The following is a 25,337-nucleotide window of genomic DNA, read 5'->3' on the forward strand; positions in this document are numbered from 1 at the left end:
ATTATGCCATTGTCATTTATATTAGATGAAAATGGTCTCAGAACGACAATATTATTGTTTATCGCAATAATTTCTGGGACAATTTATCGTCCAGCAAAATTTGTTATCGTGACAGGCCTATATGAGACCAGATATCCTCTTAGATTTTGGATATCGTAATATCGTAAATGGCATACGTGGTGTCTTTTCCTGGTTTGAAAGTGATGTCATTTTCTGAACTTACCAGACTGTTCTAGCTCTTCTATTATTTTAACCTTTGCCCCACTTAGAAATTATATCTACATTACTGAAGATTATTTATCTTAAATCTCCTTGTGAAGATATTTTGTTAAAGCACCAATTGTCAACCCAAATATTAGGACCAGAATATCGCGATATCTGATTTTCTCCATATCGCCCAGCCCTACTTCTGTTATGTCCTTAAAGCCAGGGTTCAAGAATAAGGGTTGCCCGGGGCGACTTAAACATCACGTCAAGCAAATAAAAATACAAAGTTACAAAAAAAAAAGTTCAATAATTTTTTTCCAATCATCATCGTATACAATGTTATCGTTCTCTTGCCCCCCTCCCCTTGTCCACATCAGAGAATTATTGTTGAATGATTTGATTTGAACGTGCTGTTGGCCAATCAAGAACTGAGTTGCCCCTAGTGACGCGTGACTGGTAGGGCTTTGACTCCAAACTTTGTTATTCAAATATAATTTGAATATTTAAAACAAATATTTGAACGAATATAGACCTTTTCCACAGCAGACATGTTGACTTGTCATAGCAGGAAAAGCACAGCTGAAGTTGATAACCTTAACGATGGCTCAGTTCCATCAAGTGTCCCAGTAAGATATTTCAGTGAGTCAGCATGAACAATACCAAGACCTCTCCTAAGTGGAATGCAGCCATCATTAATGGTTTAATACCAGGACCTCTCCTAAGTGGAATGCAGCCATCAGTAATGGTTTAATACCAGGACCTCTCCTAAGTGGAATGCAAAGTGACAACATGTCTGCCGTGAAAAAGGTCTATTAGGCAGCCCTTAATATTGAAACCTGTTATGGGCATTATTTTTTGTAAATGGGTTTGCTTGTAAACATTCTCAATTCAGATTCTGAGGCTTTTTCATGCATTTCAAAATGCAACTACACGTCGTGGCGACGCATGTCGCTCGGCCGTGGCCTCGGCCAGTGCTCACTCCACGAAATTTGCTACATCAGCCCAACTTCACGGAGAACACTGAGGGCAAAACAGGTCCAGCTGAGCTAAAAACATCGTCAGCACGTTAGAGTCTCGTTCACTACTCACGTTATCTTCTCTTCACCTGTTCAACTGGCTTGAGCGGTAGAGATAACAGACGTGAACTAACCACCGTTGGCGCCCCGCTGAACGAATAAAGAGGAAACGCAGATTTTTCTGTACAATTATAGGTGAAACACTGCGGCTTTAATTCAGATATACAGTACAGGCCAAAAGTTTGGACACACCTTCTCATTCAATGTGTTTCCTTTTTATTTTCATGACTATTTACATTGTAGATTCTCACTGAAGGCATCAAAACTATGAATGAACACATATGGAATTATGTACTTAACAAAAAAGTGAGAAATAACTGAAAACATGTCTTATATTTTAGATTCTTCAAAGTAGCCACCCTTTGCTTTTTTTGATAACTCTGCAAACCCTTGGTGTACTCTCTATGAGCTTCATGAGGTAGTCACCTGAAATGGTTTTACCTTCACAGGTGTGCTTTGTCAGGGTTAATTAGTGGAATTTGTTCCCTTATTAATAAAAAAAGCAAAGGGTGGCTACTTTGAGGAATCTAAAATATAAGACATGTTTTCAGTTATTTCACACTTTTTTGTTAAGTACATAATTCCATATGTGTTCATTCATAGTTTTGATGCCTTCAGTGAGAATCTACAATGTAAATAGTCATGAAAATAAAAAGGAAACGCATTGAATGAGAAGGTGTGTCCAAACTTTTGGCCTGTACTGTATGTCCATTGTAATGGCAGGGCAGTGGTAGGCCTTCACTTTAAAACATAACACTGACATTTCAGGCTTTTCTCCAGCAAGTTAAGACACTACTTTGCATATTAATTTGGACAAAAAAAGATGAACTGACACGTGTGTGTGTGTGTGTGTGTGTGTGTGTGTGTGTGTGTGTGTGTGTGTGTGTGTGTGTGTGTGTGTGTGTGTGTGTCTCCTAGTAGGAACCGAAGAGTGACGTGGTTACTGAAGACCCTGGAAGCAGTCAGAAGGTAAAGCTTTTAATAAATCATCGTCTAAATCCGGTAACTGATTTATAAAAATGTTCAGCTCTGTCTCCGTTATTGTAACTGCACCCTTCAATTACCTCCAATTGTTCCCTGAAACTAGTCATTTATGCCCTGAAATTACGTAATTGCCTTTTATCACAGTCATTATCAGCTGAACTCCCATCTGTCCGCTCTCAAAGCAGATTTAATATGATCAAAACCAAAGGTTGTATTTTACATAAATCAGATGGATTTTACAGGCTTCAGCTTCAAAACTTTAGCATTTTTGATTTAGTAATTTGGGGGGTATCGTTAGGAATATTGTGCGTGGAAATGATTAGTTTATCGAACACCTACTGTGCTTTTTAGGAAACACGCTTGGTGCTAAATAATTTAATGAACTAATGTTCTACGAACGCTTTCATCAGGACTGTTCAAAGACTGGAGCTCGGGGTTTGAAGTCTATATGGAATTTAATTGCATTTTTTTTGTCTTGCAGTGTCTACACACAGGATGCGTTCAGGCCCAGTTTGGAGAGTTCACAATAGTGGAATAGAGTGAATGAATATTTTATGCTCCTTATAGAATTTCAAATGTCTAATAGAGATGATTTCTACAGGAGAAATCTTCTTACCAGGGTCACTACTCAAATGTAAGCTTTTAGAGGTAAAAAAGAAAATGACATTTTGTGATTTAGGTAAACTGTCTGTTTCCTCCAGCTCATTATAATCAGTCCTTCCAGAAAATTGATTAATGCAGCATGTCTTCTTAAAAAATGCGATGGAATATGCCATATGATATTTATGCAATGAAATTGCGGGAACTTGCAACAACTGCAGTTTGATGAAAAAGAGGGGAAAAAAAATCTGGCTGATTATGCATTGAATTATATATGTATATTTTTCTGGAGGGACTGTACAATGAAAATATATTTAGTGAATTCAATTTTCAAGACATACAGTACAGGCCAAAAGTTTGGACACACCTTCTCATTCAATGTGTTTCCTTTTTATTTTCATGACTATTTAAATTGTAGATTCTCACTGAAGGCATCAAAACTATGAATGAACACATATGGAATTATGTACTTAACAAAAAAGTGTGAAATAACTGAAAACATGTCTTATATTTTAGATTCTTCAAAGTAGCCACCCTTTGCTTTTTTATTAACAAGGGAAATAATTCCACTAATTAACCCTGACAAAGCCCACCTGTGAAGGTAAAACCATTTCAGGTGACTACCTCATGAAGCTCATTGAGAGAACACCAAGGGTTTGCAGAGTTATCAAAAAAAGCAAAGGGTGGCTACTTTGAAGAATCTAAAATATAAGACATGTTTTCAGTTATTTCACACTTTTTTGTTAAGTACATAATTCCATATGTGTTCATTCATAGTTTTGATGCCTTCAGTGAGAATCTACAATGTTAATAGTCATGAAAATAAAGAAACACATTGAATGAGGTGTGTCCAAACTTTTGGCCTGTACTGTATGTGCTGTTAAAACTAAACATCCATTTAGATTGGTATTAAATCAGAGCACTTTAATCCAAAAGCAATTAAAACAAACAAAGTTATGTTCATGTTTCTCCCGTTTACGGAGGACAGATGTTCTCTGATCTAATCTTGTGTAGATTTAATATAAAAACGTGTGATTTTTCTCCATTTTTTTGTTTTTCATCTCTTCACCCCATCATTAGAAATGGAGGCTGTCCTGGAATCCACACAGACTGAAACCTCATGTTAGTAATCCGTTGTTCTTATGGTTCGTAATGTTCCTGAAGTTCACGGAGATAACCATCCGCCCCTCTCCGGTGAGCTAGAGCTCTGATTGGTCGACCCAGTCCCACACGTGGACGGAGCCGTCCGAGGCCGCGGACAGCAGCGTGCGCGGCCGCTCGGGGTGCCAGACGTGGGCGGTGACGAAGACGAGGGCGCCGGACCGCGAGGACACGGAGTGACCACGGTGCTCGAACAGCGGCCGGACATCCTGCTGCTCCGAGCTCCACACAGAGGTCTTATAGACCTGGACCACTCCGCTGAAACCTGCAGACAGACAGGTAGACAGACAGGGAGGTTTTATAGACCTGGACCACTCCGCCGAAACCTGCAGACAGACAGGTAGACAGACAGGGAGGTTTTATAGACCTGGACCACTCCGCCGAAACCTGCAGACAGACAGGTAGACAGACAGGGAGGTTTTATAGACCTGGACCACTCCGCTGAAACCTGCAGACAGACAGGTAGACAGACAGGGAGGTTTTATAGACCTGGACCACTCACCGAAACCTGCAGACAGACAGGTAGACAGACAGGGAGGTTTTATAGACCTGGACCACTCCGGCCGAAACCTGCAGACAGACAGGTAGACAGACAGGGAGGTTTTATAGACCTGGACCACTCCGCCGAAACCTGCAGACAGACAGGTAGACAGACATGGAGGTTTTATAGACCTGGACCACTCCGCCGAAACCTGCAGACAGACAGGTAGACAGACAGGGAGGTTTTATAGACCTGGACCACTCAGCTGAAACCTGCAGACAGACAGGTAGACAGACAGGGAGGTTTTATAGACCTGGACCACTCCGCTGAAACCTGCAGACAGACAGGCAGACAGACAGGGAGGTTTTATAGACCTGGACCACTCCGCTCAAACCTGCAGACAGACAGGGAGGTTTTATAGACCTGGACCACTCCGCTGAAACCTGCAGACAGACAGGCAGACAGACAGGGAGGTTTTATAGACCTGGACCACTCCGCTGAAACCTGCAGACAGACAGGTAGACAGACATGGAGGTTTTATAGACCTGGACCACTCCGCTGAAACCTGCAGACAGACAGGGAGGTTTTATAGACCTGGACCACTCCGCTGAAACCTGCAGACAGACAGGTAGACAGACAGGGAGGTTTTATAGACCTGGACCACTCCGCCGAAACCTGCAGACAGACAGGTAGACAGACATGGAGGTTTTATAGACCTGGACCACTCCGCTGAAACCTGCAGACAGACAGGCAGACAGACAGGGAGGTTTTATAGACCTGGACCACTCCGCTCAAACCTGCAGACAGACAGGCAGACAGACAGGGAGGTTTTATAGACCTGGACCACTCCGCTCAAACCTGCAGACAGACAGGTAGACAGACAGGGAGGTTTTATAGACCTGGACCACTCAGCTGAAACCTGCAGACAGACAGGTAGACAGACAGGGAGGTTTTATAGACCTGGACCACTCCGCTCAAACCTGCAGACAGACAGGTAGACAGACAGGGAGGTTTTATAGACCTGGACCACTCAGCTGAAACCTGCAGACAGACAGGTAGACAGACAGGAAGGTTTTATAGACCTGGACCACTCCGCTGAAACCTGCAGACAGACAGGCAGACAGACAGGAAGGTTTTATAGACCTGGACCACTCCGCTGAAACCTGCAGACAGACATGGAGGTTTTATAGACCTGGACAGCTCCGCTGAAACCTGCAGACAGACAGGCAGACAGACAGGGAGGTTTTATAGACCTGGACCACTCCGCTCAAACCTGCAGACAGGCAGACAGACAGGGAGGTTTTATAGACCTGGACCACTCCGCTGAAACCTGCAGACAGACAGACAGGCACGGAGGTTTTATAGACCTGGACCACTCCGCTGAAACCTGCAGACAGACAGGCAGGCAGACAGACAGGCACGGAGGTTTTATAGACCTGGACCACTCCGCTGAAACCTGCAGACAGACAGGCAGGTTTTATAGACCTGGACCACTCCGCTGAAACCTGCAGACAGACAGGCAGACAGACAGACAGGCACGGAGGTTTTAAAGACCTGGACCACTCCGCTGAAACCTGCAGACAGACAGGCAGGCAGACAGACAGGGAGGTTTTATAGACCTGGACCACTCCGCTGAAACCTGCAGACAGGCAGACAGACAGACAGACAGGCACGGAGGTTTTATAGACCCGGACCACTCCGCTGAAACCTACAGACAGACAGACAGGCAGACATGGAGGTTTTATAGACCTGGACCACTCCGCTGAAACCTGCAGACAGACAGGCAGACAGACAGGGAGGTTTTATAGACCTGGACCACTCCGCTGAAACCTGCAGACAGACAGGCAGACAGAGGGTGAGACAGACAGGCAGACAGACTCTCAAACTCTCTCTCTCTCCCTCTACTCCTCTACCGCCATGTCTCTCCCTCCATTGCTTATTTCCATTTATCTCTCTCTCCCTCTCCCCTCTCTCCCCCCCCTCTCTCTCCCTCCCCCTCTCTCCCCCCCTCTCTCTCTTCCCTCTCTCTCTTCCCTCTCCCCCCTCTCTCCCCCCTCTCTCTCCCCCCTCTCTTCCCTCTCCCTCTCCCCCCCTCTCCCCCCCCCCCCCCCCCCCCCCCCCTCCCTCCCCTCCTCTCTCTTCCCTCTCTCTCCCCTCTCTCTCTCCCTCTCTTCCCTCTCCCCTCCCTCCCCTCTCTTTCCTCGCTCTCCCCTCTTTCCTCTCTCTCTTCCCTCTCCCCCTCTCTCTCTCCCTCCCCCCTCTCTCTCTCCAATCTTTCTCTCCCTCTCCCTCTCTCTCTCTCTCCCCTCTCTCTCTCTCTCCCCCCTCCCTCTCTTCCCTCTCTCTCCCCTCTCCTCTCTTCCCTCCCCTTCTCTCTCTTCCCTCTCTCCTCTCTCTCTTCCCTCTCTCTCTTCCCTCCCCTCCCTCCCCCCCTCTCTCTCCCCTCCCCCTCTCTCCCTCTCAGCTGGATTACTCTGTAAACGTTAACTCACCCGACACTGCGATACAGTCGTCCAGCGCCGGAGCCCACGAGACTCTGACATCATCCGGGTTGCAGCGACGTGATTGGACGTCCAGCTGCGCCCCGCCCACAGCTTCTCCCGGGTCCCTCAGGTCCGAAATCACCGCCCGCCCAGACGAGGAGAGCCTGACCACCCGGCCGGCCGAGGCGTCCGTCCACCAGAGGGCCGACTCCCCCCGAGAGGCCGGCCCGGGGGAGAGCTGAGGCGCCGCAGACGTCCGAGTGTCGGCGATGTAAACGTCGCCGTTACAGCCGCCGGCGAGGAAAACGGCGTCGCTCACAAACTGTAGAGAACTCAGAGGCTCGGCCGAGTCCGTCTCTGTCGGGACGAAAGGACACAAAAGAACTCTTGTTGTGTTATAAATAGGGTTGGGCATCGAGAAGCGATTCCTAATCGGAATAGTTTCAAAAATTACGATTCCATCGGTCCACTCATGGAGCACAGTAAGCGGCGCTCTAGTCGGGCTTTATTTTACGTTGAAAAAGCTGTAAAACTGCAAACCACCGTTGAATCAAAATAAAACTTTCCTCTTATTTGTGAAAGTAGGCATGTGACCCGTTTCAACTCCACCCCTCAAAGAATCAGAACCGGAATCGAACGGAAGAATCGGAATTGGAATCAGAATCGTTAAAATCCAAACGATGCCCAACCCTAGTTATAAATAAGCCTGGGCGATATGGAGAAAATCAAATATCACAATATTTTTGGACCAAATACCTCGATATCGATACCTCAACGATATTGTGGTGTTGACTATTTTACATAATGAGATTTTTGATAAATAATCATCAGTAATGTGGATATAATGACTAAGTGGGTAAAGGCAAATAATAGAACAGCTAGAACAGTCTGGTAAGTTCAGAAAATGACATAACTATTGTAATGTAGCCTTTAAAACCAGGAACAGACAAGTTATGTCATATCACAATATTACGATATCCAAAATCTAAGACGATATCTAGTGACATATCACGATATCGATATAATATCGATATATTGCCCTGCCCTACCGCAACAATATTGTAGTGTTGACTATTGGTGCTTTCACAAAATATTTACCCAATGAGATTTTAGATAAATAATCATCAGTAATGTGAATATAATGACTAAGTGGGTAAAGGCAAAAAAAAACCAGTTACAACAGTCTGGTAAGTTCAGAAAATGACATCACTTTACTGTAACGCAGCCTTTAAAACCAGGAAAAGACAACATTTAATCATTTTATGATATTACGATATCCAAAATCTAAGACGATATCTAATCTCATATCACGATGTCGATATATTGCCCAGCTCTAGTTATAAATGCTCCTCAACACTCAGCAGGCCTGACACTGATCCACAATAAAATTATACATTTAAATATGGCTATCGTTGACTCTTTGCTTACACTTTAACGTGTAGTTCCATTAATAAATATATGTAATATAAAGATTTTTCTGCTACTCTGTCCCCTGAAATTAAATGAAGAGTTTCAAATAACTATAATGACTTTTTATAACATACTATGAAGAACCGAAGAGCTTCTTGGAACTAGTGTTCTTTGGTAGGGGGCATGAACAGATCCAACAGGCATCAAGGGGAAAAATCCAAATTCCCAAAAATGTGAAATGCCTTTAAACCATCCAGCACATTCTCAATGGATTAAAAACGTCAACGCGTTTCAGCAGGAAGTGAACTTCCTTGAAGTCTGATTCTATTAAGAATCTGCCGGATAGTTTAAAGGCATTTTACATTTTTTCCCCAAAGACAAGTGCCTTGGATTTTTATTATTATTATCATACCTGCAAACTCAGAAGGGCGGAAAAAGGTGACACATCATCCCCCCGAAAACACAACATTTTCCCGGTGCTACAACAATTGTGTCCAATATATATATATATATATATATATATATATATATATATATATATATATATATATATATATATATATATATATATATATAAATAAAATAACTGATCTAAAGAATAAAAAAAAAGGAGCCCAAAACAACAGTCGGCTCAAAATGAAATGATTTATTAAAAATGTAATAACAATAACTTATAACAATAATTTATTTCACCAGTAAATTCCTGTTAAACAACAAAAACAACCACTGGATGAAAAAAGGTATTTTACAACAACTTTGAATGCAGCACAAGGCTGGCGAGGCGAATTTCAAGTGAACGCAACATCTGTATTGTTTTTCAGACAACGGCAGCTACAGTCTTGTGTTAGACTCCTCTCCAGTGAAATACAGACATACTTTTACACCGTTTAGCTGTCAGCATTTTAACCGTGTTTACTCCAGCTGCTAGCTACGGTAGGCTAACGTTACCTGCTGTTGAGTGTAGCGTTAACTAGCTAACGGTAGGCTAACATTACCTCCTGTCGAGTGTAGTGTTAACTAGCTAACGGTAGGCTAACGTTACCTCCTGTCGAGTGTAGTGTTAACTAGCTAACGGTAGGCTAACTTTACCTCCTGTCGAGTGTAGTGTTAACTAGCTAACGGTAGGCTAACATTACCTCCTGTCGAGTGTAGTGTTAACTAGCTAACGGTAGGCTAACATTACCTCCTGTCGAGTGTAGTGTTACCGTAATTAGCGTCCCGTGCGGCGATGTTTAGTTCCCTCTAACATCCGTTTCCGGAGCATCAGAGATAAGCGCAGTCATTTAATTGGCACCTAAATAAGGGACCGAAATCCGAGTTGCTATTTGGTCCGGTAGATAACGGTCGTTAAGGCACCGGTGCCGTATTAGCACCGGGTCTCGGAGCGCCCCCACATAAAAACTCTTCGGATTTACACGATTCTCATGGATGACATTTTCCCATTCAAAACGGCGATTTTCGCCAAAAAGCGACAAGTTTGCAGGTATGTGTTATCCTCTGACTTCACAGACTTTACTACGGCTCCTCTTACCGAGTGTGTACAGAATCTGTCCTGAGGTCAGCTCAGTCAGTTGGACCTCGCTGCTTCGAGCTCCGTGAAGAACTTGCGACGAGAGCTGCGCTGCAATCCTGCTGCCTCCCTCTGAAACACTCCTCCTACCCTTCACGCTTCCTGTTCGTCTGATCACGTCTGTCATTGGACAATAAGCAAGATAAACAATCACATTGAAGAATTGACTTATTTCACTTATAACAAAAAAAAGGGGAAAGAAAATGGGGTTACACTTTACTTGAATTTGGAATTGGAAATTGATTTATTTGAAACAGGGACAATGCACAAATAAACATTAAACTTGTTACACAAGAGAATATGTCTTGGGCCAGGTTATAGCAACAATTGTTAATTTCCACCTGTAGTCCCTGGGCAGGTACAACAAATTTAAAAAAACAAAACAAATTACAATTTTAAATAGAAATATCACAAAACTATATATAAATGACATGATGTGCATAGTAATTAAGAACAAAGTTTAGTAAAAACAGGGGCGCCATTAGCCCAATCACTATCTACCCCCCTCCCAGCACACACACTGAAAGAGTTCAGCAGCAGCTTGAAGGTATCTACGTAAGAGTGACATGACACTGTCATGAGTAGGGTTGGGTATCGTTTGGGTTTTTTCACAATTTAGATTTATTTAGATTAGGACAATGCACATTAATCAACATCTCTGTAAATGCGCCAGTGTTAGCCAGTCGGCTAATTTTCAACTGTAGTCCTAGTATGCATGTCTTTATGGTGGGAAGAAACCGGAGCACCCGGAGGAAACCCACACAAACACGGGGAGAACATGCAAACTCCACACAGAAAGGCCCGGAATGACCTGGGTTCGAACCCAGAACCTTCTTGCTGTGAGGCACAAGTGCAAACCACTGAGCCACCGTGCTGCCATGTCGTGCCGTACCGTACCATACCGGTGCTAAAACGATACTTTTAAAACGGTGCCTGAACCGATACTTGATAAAAATAATAGCAATAGGGAATAGGGTATTTTACAATAACTTTGAATGCAGCACGAGGCTTACTAGTGTCAAGTGAACGCACCACGTCTGTGTTGTTTTTCCAACACCGGCAGCTGCAGACTGCTTACAGTCACTCTACAGTGGTTCTGCTTCCTGCCGCCCCCCTGGCTTACCGCGGCAGACAACAATCCAACGAGCGCCCGCTGGTCTGGTGGATGTCCTCCAGAACAGTGTTTCTCAAATGGGGGTACGTGTACCCCTAGGGGTACTTTGGAAAACTGTAGGGCAGGGGTCTTCAACGTTTTTTCAACCAAGGACCCCTTAACTGAAAGAGAGATGGAGCAGGGACCCCCTACTACATGTGTTGTATACAATTAAGTTGCATATTAAACTGGGCCTACAAAAGTGTGTAGGGTGGCCTAAAGCCTTTATACACACCTTTTTTTTTTGCATATCTACTACGCTATTAAAATAATAATTGTTGGCATGACTTTATATATCATCTTTTAATGTTAAACATACCTGTGGCAGAGTGAATCCTTATTAACTGTATCTGTGGATTAGTGACTACCTTACTCGGATAGGCCAGTAAGCAGAGGGGATTTATATTTGCTAATAACATGTTGGATTCTTGTTAAGACATTTACATTTTTGAAAAAACTTTCAAAAATAAACAATAATTTGGAGGCCCCCCCCTGCAGTGACTCTGAGGACCCCCTAGGGGTCCCGGACCCCCTGTTGAAGATTTCTGCTGTAGGAGGTACGTGAGATATTTAACAAAATGTTTAATAGTTACAAGGCTGTTGTCCAGAACATTGTTCCTCTTTTTTTCCTACCAAAAATGTGACATTTGTGTCGCCTTCTTTGGACCCATTCTTGCCTTCCTTCCTTCTACAGTTTCTCTAGGAGAAGTTTCTCACTTTTTTCGAAGTTATGTCACTGTTTTTGAAGTTTTTGATACTATTTTTGACCAATTCTTGCATTAGGCTACTTCCTTCCTTCTTTCTACCATCTTTTTCCCAAGGCTGTTGTTTAGTAAATCTATCTCTGACAGCACTATACTATACCTCTTTATATAAACCTCTTTTCTACCAAAAATGATTAGGCTTAAAGAAACAATTCAAAAGGGCTACATTAATGAAAAAAATTTGAGAACCACTGCTCCAGAAGACCGTTCATCCCTTCGCGGCAAAAATTTGTATTTTATTTCCCCCTCAAAAATAGGTATTTGAGCACTGTAGTGTTTATGACCATATTAGTGACTATGTAACTACATGGAAACGGACCAAATTATGTTCGTGCCCTGTACAGTAAAATACTGTTACAGACGGCTAGCTGTAGTCTCGCGCTGAAGTCCCGTGGGAATTCAGTTGTAAAAAATGTAAAAGATTATTGTGTTTGGCGTTGTCCGGCAGGATGGATGAGTTATTGGAGAAAAGAGCTCCGTTGGGTCGCTGATGACTGGCTATCCAGGGATCAAAAATCACCTGCCTCATACCTCTAACCTTAAAAATGTTTTTCAGAGAGAAGAGGGTTAGGACTGCGGAGAGCTCTTGACTGTTTTTCACTCCGTTAAAAACGAACAGGAAGAGATTTCAAGCAGCACGGTAAGATAAAATTGATTAATTACAATTGGATTGTGAATTCAAGGTTTTGAACAAACCTTCTAAACAAGCAACCGTTGCTAAACGAATTGAGTAATGGATAATTGGCGAAATCATTCTCTTAACTAAAGAGAATAAATGAAACTAATTCTGACTTTTGGGAAGTGAGTAATTTTATGTGTTGTTGGTCATTTTGGGTGACAAAGATATAACTGAGGTTATGAATGACATCTTTTGGCAGACACGGACAACGTCGGACATATTTATGATTGAATTCTCATATGGTGATAAGACAATTGATTGACGGACAAGACCAGTAAGAGAACTGGCAGAACAGTAGGCAAGGCCTAAAGAATTCATCTACGAAACTGATAGCACGTTTCTTGATTAAAGAGGCGGACTGCAGAGTAAAACAAAACAAAAAATAGTTAACTATTTAAGAGATTTTTGACTGCAGGGTCGGCCCGGGTTTTTCATACAAGTTTCCCGAACAAAAACAAATAGTCGATAGCCTACTCTAAACGAGTGCTGGACCTTTTTTTTTTTTTGGGACAACCTGCAGGACGGTCTGGGTTGTAACGTTACTCTAAGAGAGCCTCTTGATTATTTAGAGACAGACTGCAACAAGGCAAAACATACTAAATAGGTCGAGTTATTTGACTATTAAGTTGATTTTGTACGCAGGGCTGTACACGGGTTTTCACGCAAGTTTCCCAAACAAATAACCTCGCGGTGTGGTGACGATCACATCGACCAAGACATAGTATACTATAAGTCCAAGGGTCAATCATGGAAGAAGAAATTCCCCGTCCCAGTGATGCAACTGGACCCATAGTGGGTGAAATTACTCATAAATATGGACTGGAATGTTTGCGATGTCTGTCATACTGGTCAAGAAGCTTTGGCTTTCCGAGAAACGGATCTTTGTGTACAAAGACAATGAGAATGTTAAAGCAAGATTTTAGAAGAAGTAGAAAGAAAATGAATGGGAAAATCAATAATTAAGACAGAGGATTTAAAGCTACTGAGTAGCCTACAGGAAAAACAAAGAAAGTTTTAAGATATAGATAAAACAGTGATCTAGGGAAAGAATGCAAACACACATGCACCAATAACCTCCTGATCAGTTCTGACCAAAGCCCATGTTCTGAGCTTTCTCTAAAAATCAGGAAGACAAGCTGGAGAAACGGAGGGACGAAGAGGACACGGACTAAACTCTGGGACAGGACCGACAGCATCCGTCACACCTGCATCAGGTGGAAAGACCAACGAGTAGGTGAGAAAACCATGTTTGAAGCGTTTGTCTGCATGTTACAACAGACTGGTGGGCAACATATGGAGCGTGGACCCGAAAAAGGCCACTCCCACAAAGGACGTGGTTGAGTCAGAAGAGGCCAAGCCAACTGATGAGGAAGGTAGTGCTGACACACACACACACTCGCTTCATGTAATGAAGAAATGCTTTGCACTGATACACGGTTTTTGTTTTTGTTATTAGGGACAATTGATAGGTTAGAAAGTTCTGAAAAATAATCTATTCAGTTAAACCACTATAGTATGTTATCTTCTGAAACCTAGAAGAAAATGCCTACTACTGAGGGTAAAGTTAAAGGGGTTCCACTCACATAACTTGATTATTAGAGCTAAAGATTTGACACTGAAGATTATTTGGTCATTCTATTTGGTCAATTGGGGTTACAGATCAAACAATAAGAGAACAATTCTCTGTTCCTCTCTCCTGTACATGGGGAAAAACAATTCTTGGTGTATGATTTTGTCCACTTATTTGGTTTAGGTAGTGATTTAATGTGCACTTTTAACATTGGTTTAACCTCCACACCTGACAGATTGAGAATTTCTCGTAATGATGCAACTGACGTAAACATTTTTGTTAATTACAGTGTGGCTAAAATGACCTCACTGAGGCGGCGTCTGTAATCAGCCCTGCCTCGGACTGCATGAAACCTGACAACCAATACATCACTCAAGGCTGCATCTGCTTTTTATCCCTCAAGAAAAGTTTTTTGGAGCAGTGCTGTTTTCATGTAAAATGAACAGAATAGCAGCTTGTTCAGTTTAGTGTTAAGGATTAGATTTTTACTTGAGCCTGTCACGTAAAATGTCTGTATACGTTCCTGATGTCACTGTAAGATTTTTTCTGCCAAAGCTATTGAAGCGTTCGTGAATATGAAACTGTCTCTGCAGTCTTCCCCGATGCTGGGACTGCCAGATCCCTAAAAACAGTCTATACAGACATACACGTACATACACATACTTGCAATGAAGACATGCTTTTATGCACGCTACAAACACACCCTACACGATAGACAGATCAAATTAGACGCAAAAACAGCACGGTTAACAGAAATAACTTTTGGAAAATAAGTCCAAGTAGTCAATGTGTTTGTCTGGTGTGTATACAAATTGCCTAGCATGGTGTTAATTATATAAGGGAAGAAAATTGGATTTTTAGTTGATTCAGGAGCAACAATTTGGGTTTTAGTGAAGATCTTTGTTCTTCAATCAGAAGCTCTCTGGTAAACTAGTTTTTCCTTAGAGAAGTGATTAGTAGAATGGTGATCCCAGAAAAGTTCACCATTCTTATAATTTGTGTGTATTCAGATCCTTAGGAACCTGAACTAGATAAGAAAGAAAAATGTTCATTGTTTCTTTCTCCCTTTCATCTGAGTGTCAGATAGCAGAAGAGAGCAGGCAAGTGTTCATAAACTTCTGGAGTACTTACAAACTTTCCAATCCATCGTTTTATGAGTGCATAACCTATTTGTACTAGTTTAGAAGTTTGGTATCATTTCGGGCATTATTAGTGGGGTCATTTACGAGATACAAACGTGGGTCCATTAGCCCTTGCGCCAATAAGCCACCACGCTACTCTACGCTAACTCTCCCAATGTTAGACCCAGGTGAAAAAAGCTTCTGGGGGGGTGTTTGCCTCGAGGTCATGGTGCAAAGGACCCTATGGTAAAATTACTCCGAACCATCACTTTCATTACTGCATTTATGATTTTCTATTGCATTTATGGTTTTTGCATTTTATTTTTGATGAGAGAAAAATATGATAAATCACGTGTAACAATTCCTCCCAACATTTGTATACAAAAACACTCACACTAGGAACAATAGTGAAGAACATGGAAAGAAAGACGAGTGATGCGTTCACTGCTTTCCATATCAATGAGAAAATGGTGGTTGGAATACAATAAGTACTAGTACAGAGCTAATAGTACTGTAATGATTAACTTACGTCCACTCTTATGTTCCAATAACAGGCATTGGGATGGGTGGTATACGAATGCTACTAAATTGGGGCTAATTAGGGGTTTGTACTTTATGTGGTTCCTCATGACCACACAAACTCAACTGATAGATTGATGAAAGAAAGTAAATTATTCCTAAACAGCAATATTGTTAATATTGAACAACGTTAAGTATAAAGACCTAGGCCATTTTGTTGTGTGCTTTAGAACTTAGGAAAAGTTCCTTGTGGATCTTTTATTACATTGAAGTAATTTCGCCTTCCACATTTTGACGACACATTGGACTAAGACTTTTGAAAGATTATCTAATAGATGCATTTTCTACTAAAGTATGACTTGGTTTAGTTAAGAAATGTATGCGTGATGTAGGTTATAATGATTTTTGTTATGTTTGTTCACTATTTCTTTGCTTACAGAAGTAAGCTATTTTCAGTGAAACCACACACATAGAATAACTGTTTCATAAGAATAAGAATAATTGTTTGTGCTCTGACAGCACTAAATGATGTTAGAGACAAGGAGGGGTCAGTTTTATGCAGATTCTTCTCAACTTTTATTCTGTGAGAGCTTTGATAATTGCACCGAGCGTGTTTCAATTGATTTATATTAAAATAACCAAAGGAGGGAAGCATTTGATGGCATTGGATAATTTAATTATCAGCTTTATGGAAAATTTGCCTTCGCCGTATGGGTTTGGAGTACTTGGGGTTTAACCATGGGTTGTCAATGGACATACGCATGGGTAGATATGAAATTAGTAAATGTTCACACTTCACACCAGGTTATTTTAATGGTTAAATACATAACACATTCTTTACACAAATTATAAAGCATTAGTCTGATGTGACATTAACCAGTGACAAATAGGAGGGATTTTAGCAGATTATGTTTGGTCTTCGGATTTGTTTTTTTTGTTTGCTATGTCCTATTACCCTAATCAAGAAAAAGAGTTCACTTCATTCTTATGGTAAATATGATTGAGCCTTCTGACGTATTTCGTCTTTCTGAATATGATAATAATGTTTGGATACCGTCTCTGATACTGTGGGAGATTGATTCATTTTGTTTTATTCTTTGACGTGAATGCTTGCTACTATTTAAAAAGATGTTTTTTTGTAACTTTCCATTTAACATTTAAGAAACAGACATGAATATCCATAAGGTTGAATATTAAGAAGTAACGTTTGGATATGTGATTAATTCTATAATAAGGGTTGAATCTTTAAAAGTAAAATTTATTTTTGTGATTATTTTGTAATCAAAAGGGTGAACTGTGGTGGCAAATTTTATTTTAACCATTTGTTTTTCATAATATTGACCATTTGTTTAAAGATTGTTTTAAACCTCCACATAATCCTGTTCCTTCCTGTAGACTTAAAGGCACCAGTGAGAGAGCTGGCCTTGTAGACTGTGAGCAATAGCAGAAGTTATTTTCGCTAAAGAATTCCAGCTCCTCATTTGTTTATTTCTCACAGATAAAGTGAAGAAGGCTATAACACTGTGTGAACCGTATCTCTTTCTGTCTCCTGGATAAGCAGGTGTTTAGTCTAATGTAGGAAACACAGGAGCAGAATGGAAGATTGTAAAATCATCTGACTGTCTATGGCATTTTTAAAAGTGGCAGCATGCTAAAGATATTTGAAGAGGGGTGGCTTAACGGAGTTACTTCACTATAAGATGTTTTGATTTTTAGGTTTCTAGTTAGGAAAGACATTTTCAGTTGTGCTGCGTGTACCTTTGAAACTGTGTTTTCTCCATTTGCAAATGTAAATAAATACTCAAAGACCAAACTTTGGTTTAATTCTCAAACAGTCGTTATTCGTTTTGATTTTATCATGAATATCACTAAACGCTGCTGCTTCAAGGAAAATTCCACGACATTCTGTTTTGTATAGAGCTGTTGAAATTAAACAAATAATCGATGCATCGAATCGTGGACGATGCTGCATCGATAATCGGCCGGCTCATAATCGATTATTTCTGTTTACAATTTAATGTAGGCCTGACAACATTTCTGTTTACATATACTGGTATGTTTTGCACATTCAGAAAGTGCCATGTGCTCAGTGCTGTATAGTTTAGCAAAAAGTTTGGACCTTCTCATTCAATTCGTTTTCTTTATTTTCATGACTATTTACATTGTAGATTCTCAGAGGCATTCTTCAAAGGCATCAGTAAGTCACCTGAAATGGTTTTCACTTCACAGGTGTGCCTTGTCAGGGTTAATTAGTGGAATTTTTTCCCTTATTATTAAAAAAGCAAAGGGTGGCTACTTTGAAGAATCTAAAATATAAGCCATGTTTTCAGTTATTTCACACTTTTTTGTTAAGTACATAATTCCATATGTGTTCATTCATAGTTTTGATGCCTTCAGTGAGGATCTACAATGTAAATAGTCATGAAAATAAAAAGGAAACACATTGAATGAGAAGGTGTGTCCAAACTTTTGGCCTGTACTGTATGTATCCAATGTATTTAGAATTAGAGCCCTGCAGAATGTTTGGTTTTTGAAGCTTGAAAAGCTATGAATTAAATATCCTACGTGGCTTTAATAGAAAAGTTTATTTGACGCATCGTGATGCATCAAGATATCGAATTAAATCACTGACATGATAATCGTAATCAAATCGAATCGGGAGATCAGTGAAGATTCACACCTCTAGTTTTGTATGTTTTTTTGATTTTGTATTATGGAAACAAACCTTTGAGATGTTTTCAGGTAAAGTGAGAAATACGTATCGCAGCGGATTAAATGAACCATAAATAAACAGTCTGTTCTTCACGGTTTCACACAGGTTTGAACTCACCGCTGTCGTCTCCTCCGACGGTCCACACCTGCAGGTCGGAGCTCAGCCCGTCGTTGGTAACAACACACCTGGAGGAACGACAATTACAGTCATTTTAATATTCAAATAAAAGCCTTCTCTCTCTCTCTCTCTCTCTCTCTGCTGGACTCGAGTGTTACTAAGATCTGACATAAAAGATCTACAACAAATGCTTCAAAATGCACTTTAACTACACAAGCATCGACTGACTATACCATACTAGGACTATACCATACTAGGACTATACCATACTAGGACTATAGGACTATACCATACTAGGACTATACCATACTAGGACTATAGGACTATACCATACTAGGACTATACCATACTAGGACTTCTTTCAACATAATTTATAATAATTATAATTTATACTTTTTATTGATCCCCAGTGGGGAAATTACAATTTTTAGTTAGAAATCTATACTATGACTTTTTTTTCGACTTACTATACTATGGGTTTTTTTCTACTTACTATTCTATGACTTTTTTGTAGTTACTATACTATGATTTTTTGTAGTTACTATACTATGATTTTTTGTAGTTACTATACTATGATTTTTTTCGTAGTTACTATACTATGACTTTTTTTCAACTTACTATACTATGACTTTTTTTCAACTTACTATACTATGACTTTTTTCGACTTACTATACTATGACTTTTTTCCGACTTACTATACTATGACTTTTTTTGTAGTTACAATACTATGACTTTTTTTGTAGTTACTATACTATGACTTTTTTTGTAGTTACTATACTATGACTTTTTTTGTAGTTACTATACTATGATTTTTTTCGACTTACTACACTGACTTTTTTCCGACTTACTATACTATGACTTTTTTTCAACATACTATACTATGACTTTTTTTGTAGCTACTATACTATGACTTTTTTTGTAGCTACTATACTATGACTTTTTTTGTAGCTACTATACTATGACTTTTTTTGTAGCTACTATACTATGACTTTTTTTCAACATACTATACTATGACTTTTTTTCAACATACTATACTAGGATTTTTCTTGTGACATTTTGGTTCTCGAAGGTTTGATGACGGAGTGCCATTTCAGTCAGCCAGCATATGATTGGTAAATATCATCCCATCTCACTTCCACATTCAACTGCAGAGATTACATACAGATATCAGATATCCAACGATGTTCTTATAAAACCGGGAACAACTCCTAACAGCTGTTCCCGCTGAATCATATCTCTCTCGTTTGTTACAATCTCACCTCGTTCCTGGGACGTGTGTGAGGCAGCAAACAGGACCCTCTGCAAACCCACCGTGGACAACTTTGAAGTCCCGTTCTGCACAGAGACCCTGAACACAACACACCAACAGCAGAGGCTAAAAGTAGCATTTGGATGTTGCGTTTATAAAAAAAAAAGAAACCCCCAAAAGGTTGGACTGATTTGTTACCTTGTTTTCATCAGCCAAGAGTTTCAGAGGTAAATGCAGCTCCAGAATTTCATTTTTAGACGAGCTGTATCCTGCGACGCACACGGCTGTAAACGTAACAAATGATGATAAAAAGTTGAATGTGAGTTTGAGCACATCTCCTCTTGTGTAAGATTGTTCAACATAACCAATAGTATGCTTCCTGTTGATCTTTTTTGTGGATGAAAGATATAATGGAGCCATTCATCTGCATGTATAGGAGAACAGAAGATCTGCAAACTTTTAATGCTAAAAGCTAGCAGGTGGCAAAACGCAGAAGAAACCATTTTAGGCGATCAAAATGTTCCAGTTCATTTTGAAGAAGTTAAAACACACAGTGAAAGGGGTCAGAGTTTAAGATGAAAACACAGGCAACACCCAAAAACAAGTTGAGGTCTATTTTAAAGTCCACAGTGTTAGCATTGTTAGCATTGCTAATCTTCTGTCCTGACTGACAGAAGATAAAGCAGGGGATGGTTTAGGACCTATTTTAAAATAAATGGGACCATCATTTAAAAACTTCAAATCATGCTGTGTTGAAGACTTGAAATTAGCGATTGAGATCATGAACTTGTTAAAAAAAAAAAATGTAATGAGGTAATAAATCAAGTAAGAAGTAGGCTCATTTTCTCATAGACTGCTTTAGAAACAGTGGAGTCGCCCCCTGCTGGAGGTTAGATAGAATGCAGCTTTTAAGGTCTGATGTGTGGGGAATTTCTCCCATCTAGCGTTGAGATCATCTATTGCAATCAACTCACATCGTACCACGCAGTTCATAGTATGTATTACAGCTACGGTAGCCTTCACGCTTCAAAAAGCTGGTCTCTCGCTCTTTTCTGTTCGAAGAAGAAGACTCCTGTTCCTGAAATTTGGATTTTGAATACGCGTGGTCCTCCACGTTTCCTTCTTGAACTTGCCGGGGCCGGGAAGCTACAATACCCATTAGCAGCATTAGCAGCACCTGGGAGTTTATCATGTGACAGCGAAAACTCAAAAAGATGGAGCAGTATGTCCTGTATGTCCCTTACTGGCTAACGTATTTCAAGATGGAGCATGAATATGGAGCGTCTACCCCAGTTCATGCCAATGCAAACGTAAAATTTCAAGCTAATAGGAATACTTGGAATTGATATTATATTGATATTCATGAAAAAGGACAAGGTTGTGAACACAGATTTTGATAATGAACAACTAAACACGTTACACACTTGGACCTTTAAGGCCCTTGGATAATAAAGATGATTGTTATAATTAAATATATGAACTCACTCCTCCCTGAAGTCCACTCGATGACCTGGGTCGGATGTTCCAGCTGATACACATGAAGATCTTTGTACCTGAAGAAACCAGACAGGTGTTAAAGACGTCACACAAGTTCAGGACCCAAACCACAGACACAGTACACAGTGCCCAAAAATTCTGAAACGTTGGGACCATGGACTGTTTATTTTGAGAAATTATTTCCGTGTTAACATCTTGTCACAGAAGCCAATATTTTACTATGTCAGCCTGTTGTATTTCTTTCATCTGAATAAAAGACTTACAGACGTACACTTAGGGCGGCAACGATTATTTTCTTAAGATAACGGTGAAAAGTGTCGCTCAGTGTTTCCCAAAAAGCCCAACATGATGTCCTCAAATGTCTCGTTTTGTCCACAACTCAAAGCTATTCAGTTTACTGTCACAGAGGAGAGAAGACACTAGAACATGTTCACATTTAACAAGCTGGAAGCAGAGAAGTTTCCCTTCTCTTTTCATAAAAATGACTCAAACCGCTTATAAAAATAGTTGCCGATTAATTTAATCAATTAACTAATCAATTTATCTTTGCAGCTCTACTAACACATTTACACATTGTTTCTTAATCTTTCAAGTGGGCACAAAGGCCATGAACAGAAACCAATAATTTTAACTTTACTTATTTACACATATATTTACATATATCTTTACACTGTTTATGAGTTTAAAAGTAAATATTGAATATATTTAAATTCAATTTAAAGCGTAACTCTCGCCAAATGCAACCTAGGGTCTTTTTGTGAGTGTACCCCGAGTCAAACTTTTGTTTAAAAGCATATTTAGGACGGAATTGCCACTTTTAAGATTTACCGTATTCTCGTTTTTCGGTCAAATGGCCTTTTGAATGGGAGTGCTAGGGGCACTTTTATGCTAGCCTCAAAATAGCTACAACTACACCGGTGCAACACACACACACGATCTACTAAATCTGTGGCTACTTGTTTTGACAACAAGAGCTACTGTGAGTTGTTCAAAACCTTTTTTAGTAAACTCTGGGTAAACAAACAATGTTGTCAATGCTTTCGTTAAGGTGTAGAGCCCCCGGTGATACTTGGAGGATAGTTTCATGTTGCGTCGAGCCTTCTTAGTGTTTAAAAATAGCGATTTTGAGACTAGCATAAAAGTGCCCCTAGCACTCCCATTCAAAAGGCCATTTGACCGAAAAACGAGAATACGGTAAATCTTAAAAGTGAAGCTTCCGCCCTAAATATGCTTTTAAACGTAAGTTTGACTCGGGTACATTCACAAAAAGATCCTAGGTTGCATTTTGGCGTGAGTTACACTTTGAGAACAGCAGATTAGGGTTGCACAATATATTGGTTTTTTTTTTAATTGTCATCTCAATATCAACTTGTGCAATATACATATCGTGAAAGGCTGCGACATATCGCGAAAGACACTCAGAGACTTTTTGTGTTAGTAGAAAGAAAATATCTGTAGAAAACTACACTTTAAACTGTAACGGTGAGTCTTTTTTTAGTGTTGCCTTTTATATTTATGCTGCGTTTCAGACTCAATTTTTAGCCCGTAAGTTACGACTTCAAGTCACGACTCACAACTTGGTAGCGTTCCAGGCAAAGTCACGACAAATCCTTCTAGCTAGCGTTCGCTAGCAGCTATCTAACGTTGACGTTAGCTAGCTGCTAGTTGATACTAGCGATTTCTAGTCGGCAACATATTTTGGTTTTCATTTAATAAACATAACCTGTAGTAGTACACAATCGTATGTGTATTGTTTTGATTACAATGTGCGGAATTACTTTACGTTGCCTATTTATGTATATTTATTTCTATTCCTCACCGTTAATCACCGGTGTCTGTACAGCATCAACAGGGGTCACCATTGTTGTTTATGTGTGTGTGACGGGGAGTAAGTTACAGTTCCAGGGCACTTTCACGGAGAGAAGGTTGTGAAAACACAAAGTTATGCGTTGCCTGTAACGCGGCATTAGTTCAATGTTCAATAAACGAATGTTAAAAATAATTTCCTTTTGTTTGTTTTAAATTCAACAATTTGTTATATTTTAGAACAATACTAAGAGCAGCAGAAATGCAGAACTGAGTACACTTTACTATTGGTTTATTAATGGCAAGTAATATCATTTTCGCGATATTCAACAATGTTATCACAGGTCACGTATTTTCCTCATAGTGCAGCCCTACAGCAGTTACAGAAACTCTTTTAGTAATTATGTGGGCAAAACAATACTGTATTGTCAAACTGTTTGGTAGTGTTGTATAGTTATTTTAATAGTTAAAAAATGTTTTATGGCACATGGGGTTTTTGGTCTTAAAACACTGATTTTCTTGCAGCGTTGTGGATTAAAAAACTAACATTTACTATTGTTTGGCCCGTGACTCCTTATATTGTTCACCCATTTGGCCACCCATGTCCTACATTAAAAACATGGTATACATTATTTTAAGATGTAAACATAGCTGCAGGACTAAGAGTTGCAGGGGATGTAGAGAAGTTTTATGAAACCATAAAAATAAAACAGACAGGAAGTCCTCAAGCTAACCTGAGACAGCCACAGGGGTTTATATTTACATGTTAATATAGCTAGTATTTCATTTCACAGCTTCACGTCCCCATTCTCCATAACGTCAAATCATATTACACTCCACGATTGGTCATTAGCAAAGTTTATTTCATTTTTATGATAAAAGGTGTATATTGTTTCTATAAACCCCTGGTATTTTATCTTGACACCAGACCACATTAAAAAAAATGTTCTATTTAATATGTTCTATATCAGTGCTAAGCACACATATCTTTAACTATACATTACGACTTAACTTTATTTTTAAATCAATGGAAACGACTCTTCAATTCGGCATGGATCGAGTCCACCGAAGACACGTTTCTTAAACATAATTTACACATAGTTGCGTTGGTTTTGAGTTTTGGCACACAGCGGTTTCAAAGACCTGGGATGAAAATGTTAGCAATTAATTAGCACTTCTTAAACTTGACCTTTTAGCGAAATAGGGGACTGCTAAGTTTACTAAAAGCAAGCCGAATTGAAAAATAGCTGAATTAGATGCAGGAAATGTCTTTTAATATGATCTATAAGTAACGTACACCTGCGGATAAGTAGGGAGAAATAAAACTGTCAAGATGTTTAAGTGGAGTTCGGTTTGCAGGGCTAGCTAGCGAAAAATGAAGCTTCTAACTAGCTAGCAAGCAGCTAACATAAAACTTTTAAACAAAGAGGAAACATTTCTCACGTTTTCAGGGACTCGATAAACCAGTCGTCTAAAATATCATTAAAGTCTAAAGTTTCTTCCATCTCAGCCATCACCTACTGCAGACTGCAGGCATGAGTCTGTTGTTGTTTGACTTCCTGTGTGTCTCATTCTTGAGTTTATTGCTGGTTCATTCAACTAATGGATCAAGTTTCCCCGCCCCCTGCTGGACAGGAGCTCCATATTTTACTAGGCTTTAGTGATGTGCGATACCACTTAATTCCTATTCGATCCGATACCAAGCAATACCCAGGCTGGTATTGCCGATACCCCAATACCAATACTTTTTACGTATTTTATTTGTAGTGTGATGTGACAACTAGTTTAAAGTAAAAATGTAGGTTGTAGGCTTACCAATTCCAAATTATAGCTGCATAATGACAAGACAATAAACTACTCTCATATTATTTAATTATAAAGAAAATCTCAGAGACTTGTACAGTATAACAGGTTGAAAATAACACACAAATAAAAAAAATTTGACTCTTAACCTTGTCACAAACACATGTAAATCAGGCACCCTTGAAAACCGTTAACTCAAATTGTTTTCACAAAACATTCATGTTTACAAAAAAATAAAATAAAAATAGGCTCCCCTGGCCAGCTCCGTCACAGAGCCGCAGTGCACACACAACTGACCGGCGGAAGGAGAAGTAGTTCCTTCCCCTAACCGGATATAATTATACTATAATAACTATACTGATGACAACAAGTTA

The 25,337-nt window shown here is 39.9% G+C and overlaps 1 protein-coding gene across 3 annotated transcripts; it reads right to left on the minus strand.

The window, feature by feature from the left end:
- Positions 1-3,776: 3,776 nt before the first annotated feature.
- On the minus strand, positions 3,777-24,785 carry wdr73 (WD repeat domain 73). Of its 3 annotated transcripts, none has more exons than XM_028579415.1 (8): positions 24,604-24,785; positions 21,343-21,410; positions 20,056-20,141; positions 19,868-19,956; positions 18,609-18,676; positions 9,934-10,092; positions 7,002-7,349; positions 3,777-4,293 (listed from the first exon to the last, which is right to left on the minus strand). In XM_028579415.1, exons 1-8 carry the CDS (start codon positions 24,672-24,674, stop codon positions 4,067-4,069), a joined length of 1,116 nt encoding a protein of 371 aa, XP_028435216.1. In that variant the 5' UTR covers positions 24,675-24,785; the 3' UTR covers positions 3,777-4,066. The 3 variants fall into 3 exon arrangements, with proteins under 3 accessions (XP_028435216.1, XP_028435217.1, XP_028435218.1); XM_028579416.1 differs by lacking the exon at positions 3,777-4,293 and adding an exon at positions 4,978-5,184; XM_028579417.1 differs by lacking the exon at positions 3,777-4,293 and adding an exon at positions 6,155-6,278.
- Positions 24,786-25,337: the final 552 nt, after the last annotated feature.

The sequence above is a fragment of the Perca flavescens genome, chromosome 6 (assembly GCF_004354835.1).
Source record: "Perca flavescens isolate YP-PL-M2 chromosome 6, PFLA_1.0, whole genome shotgun sequence".
Lineage (NCBI taxonomy): Eukaryota > Metazoa > Chordata > Actinopteri > Perciformes > Percidae > Perca > Perca flavescens.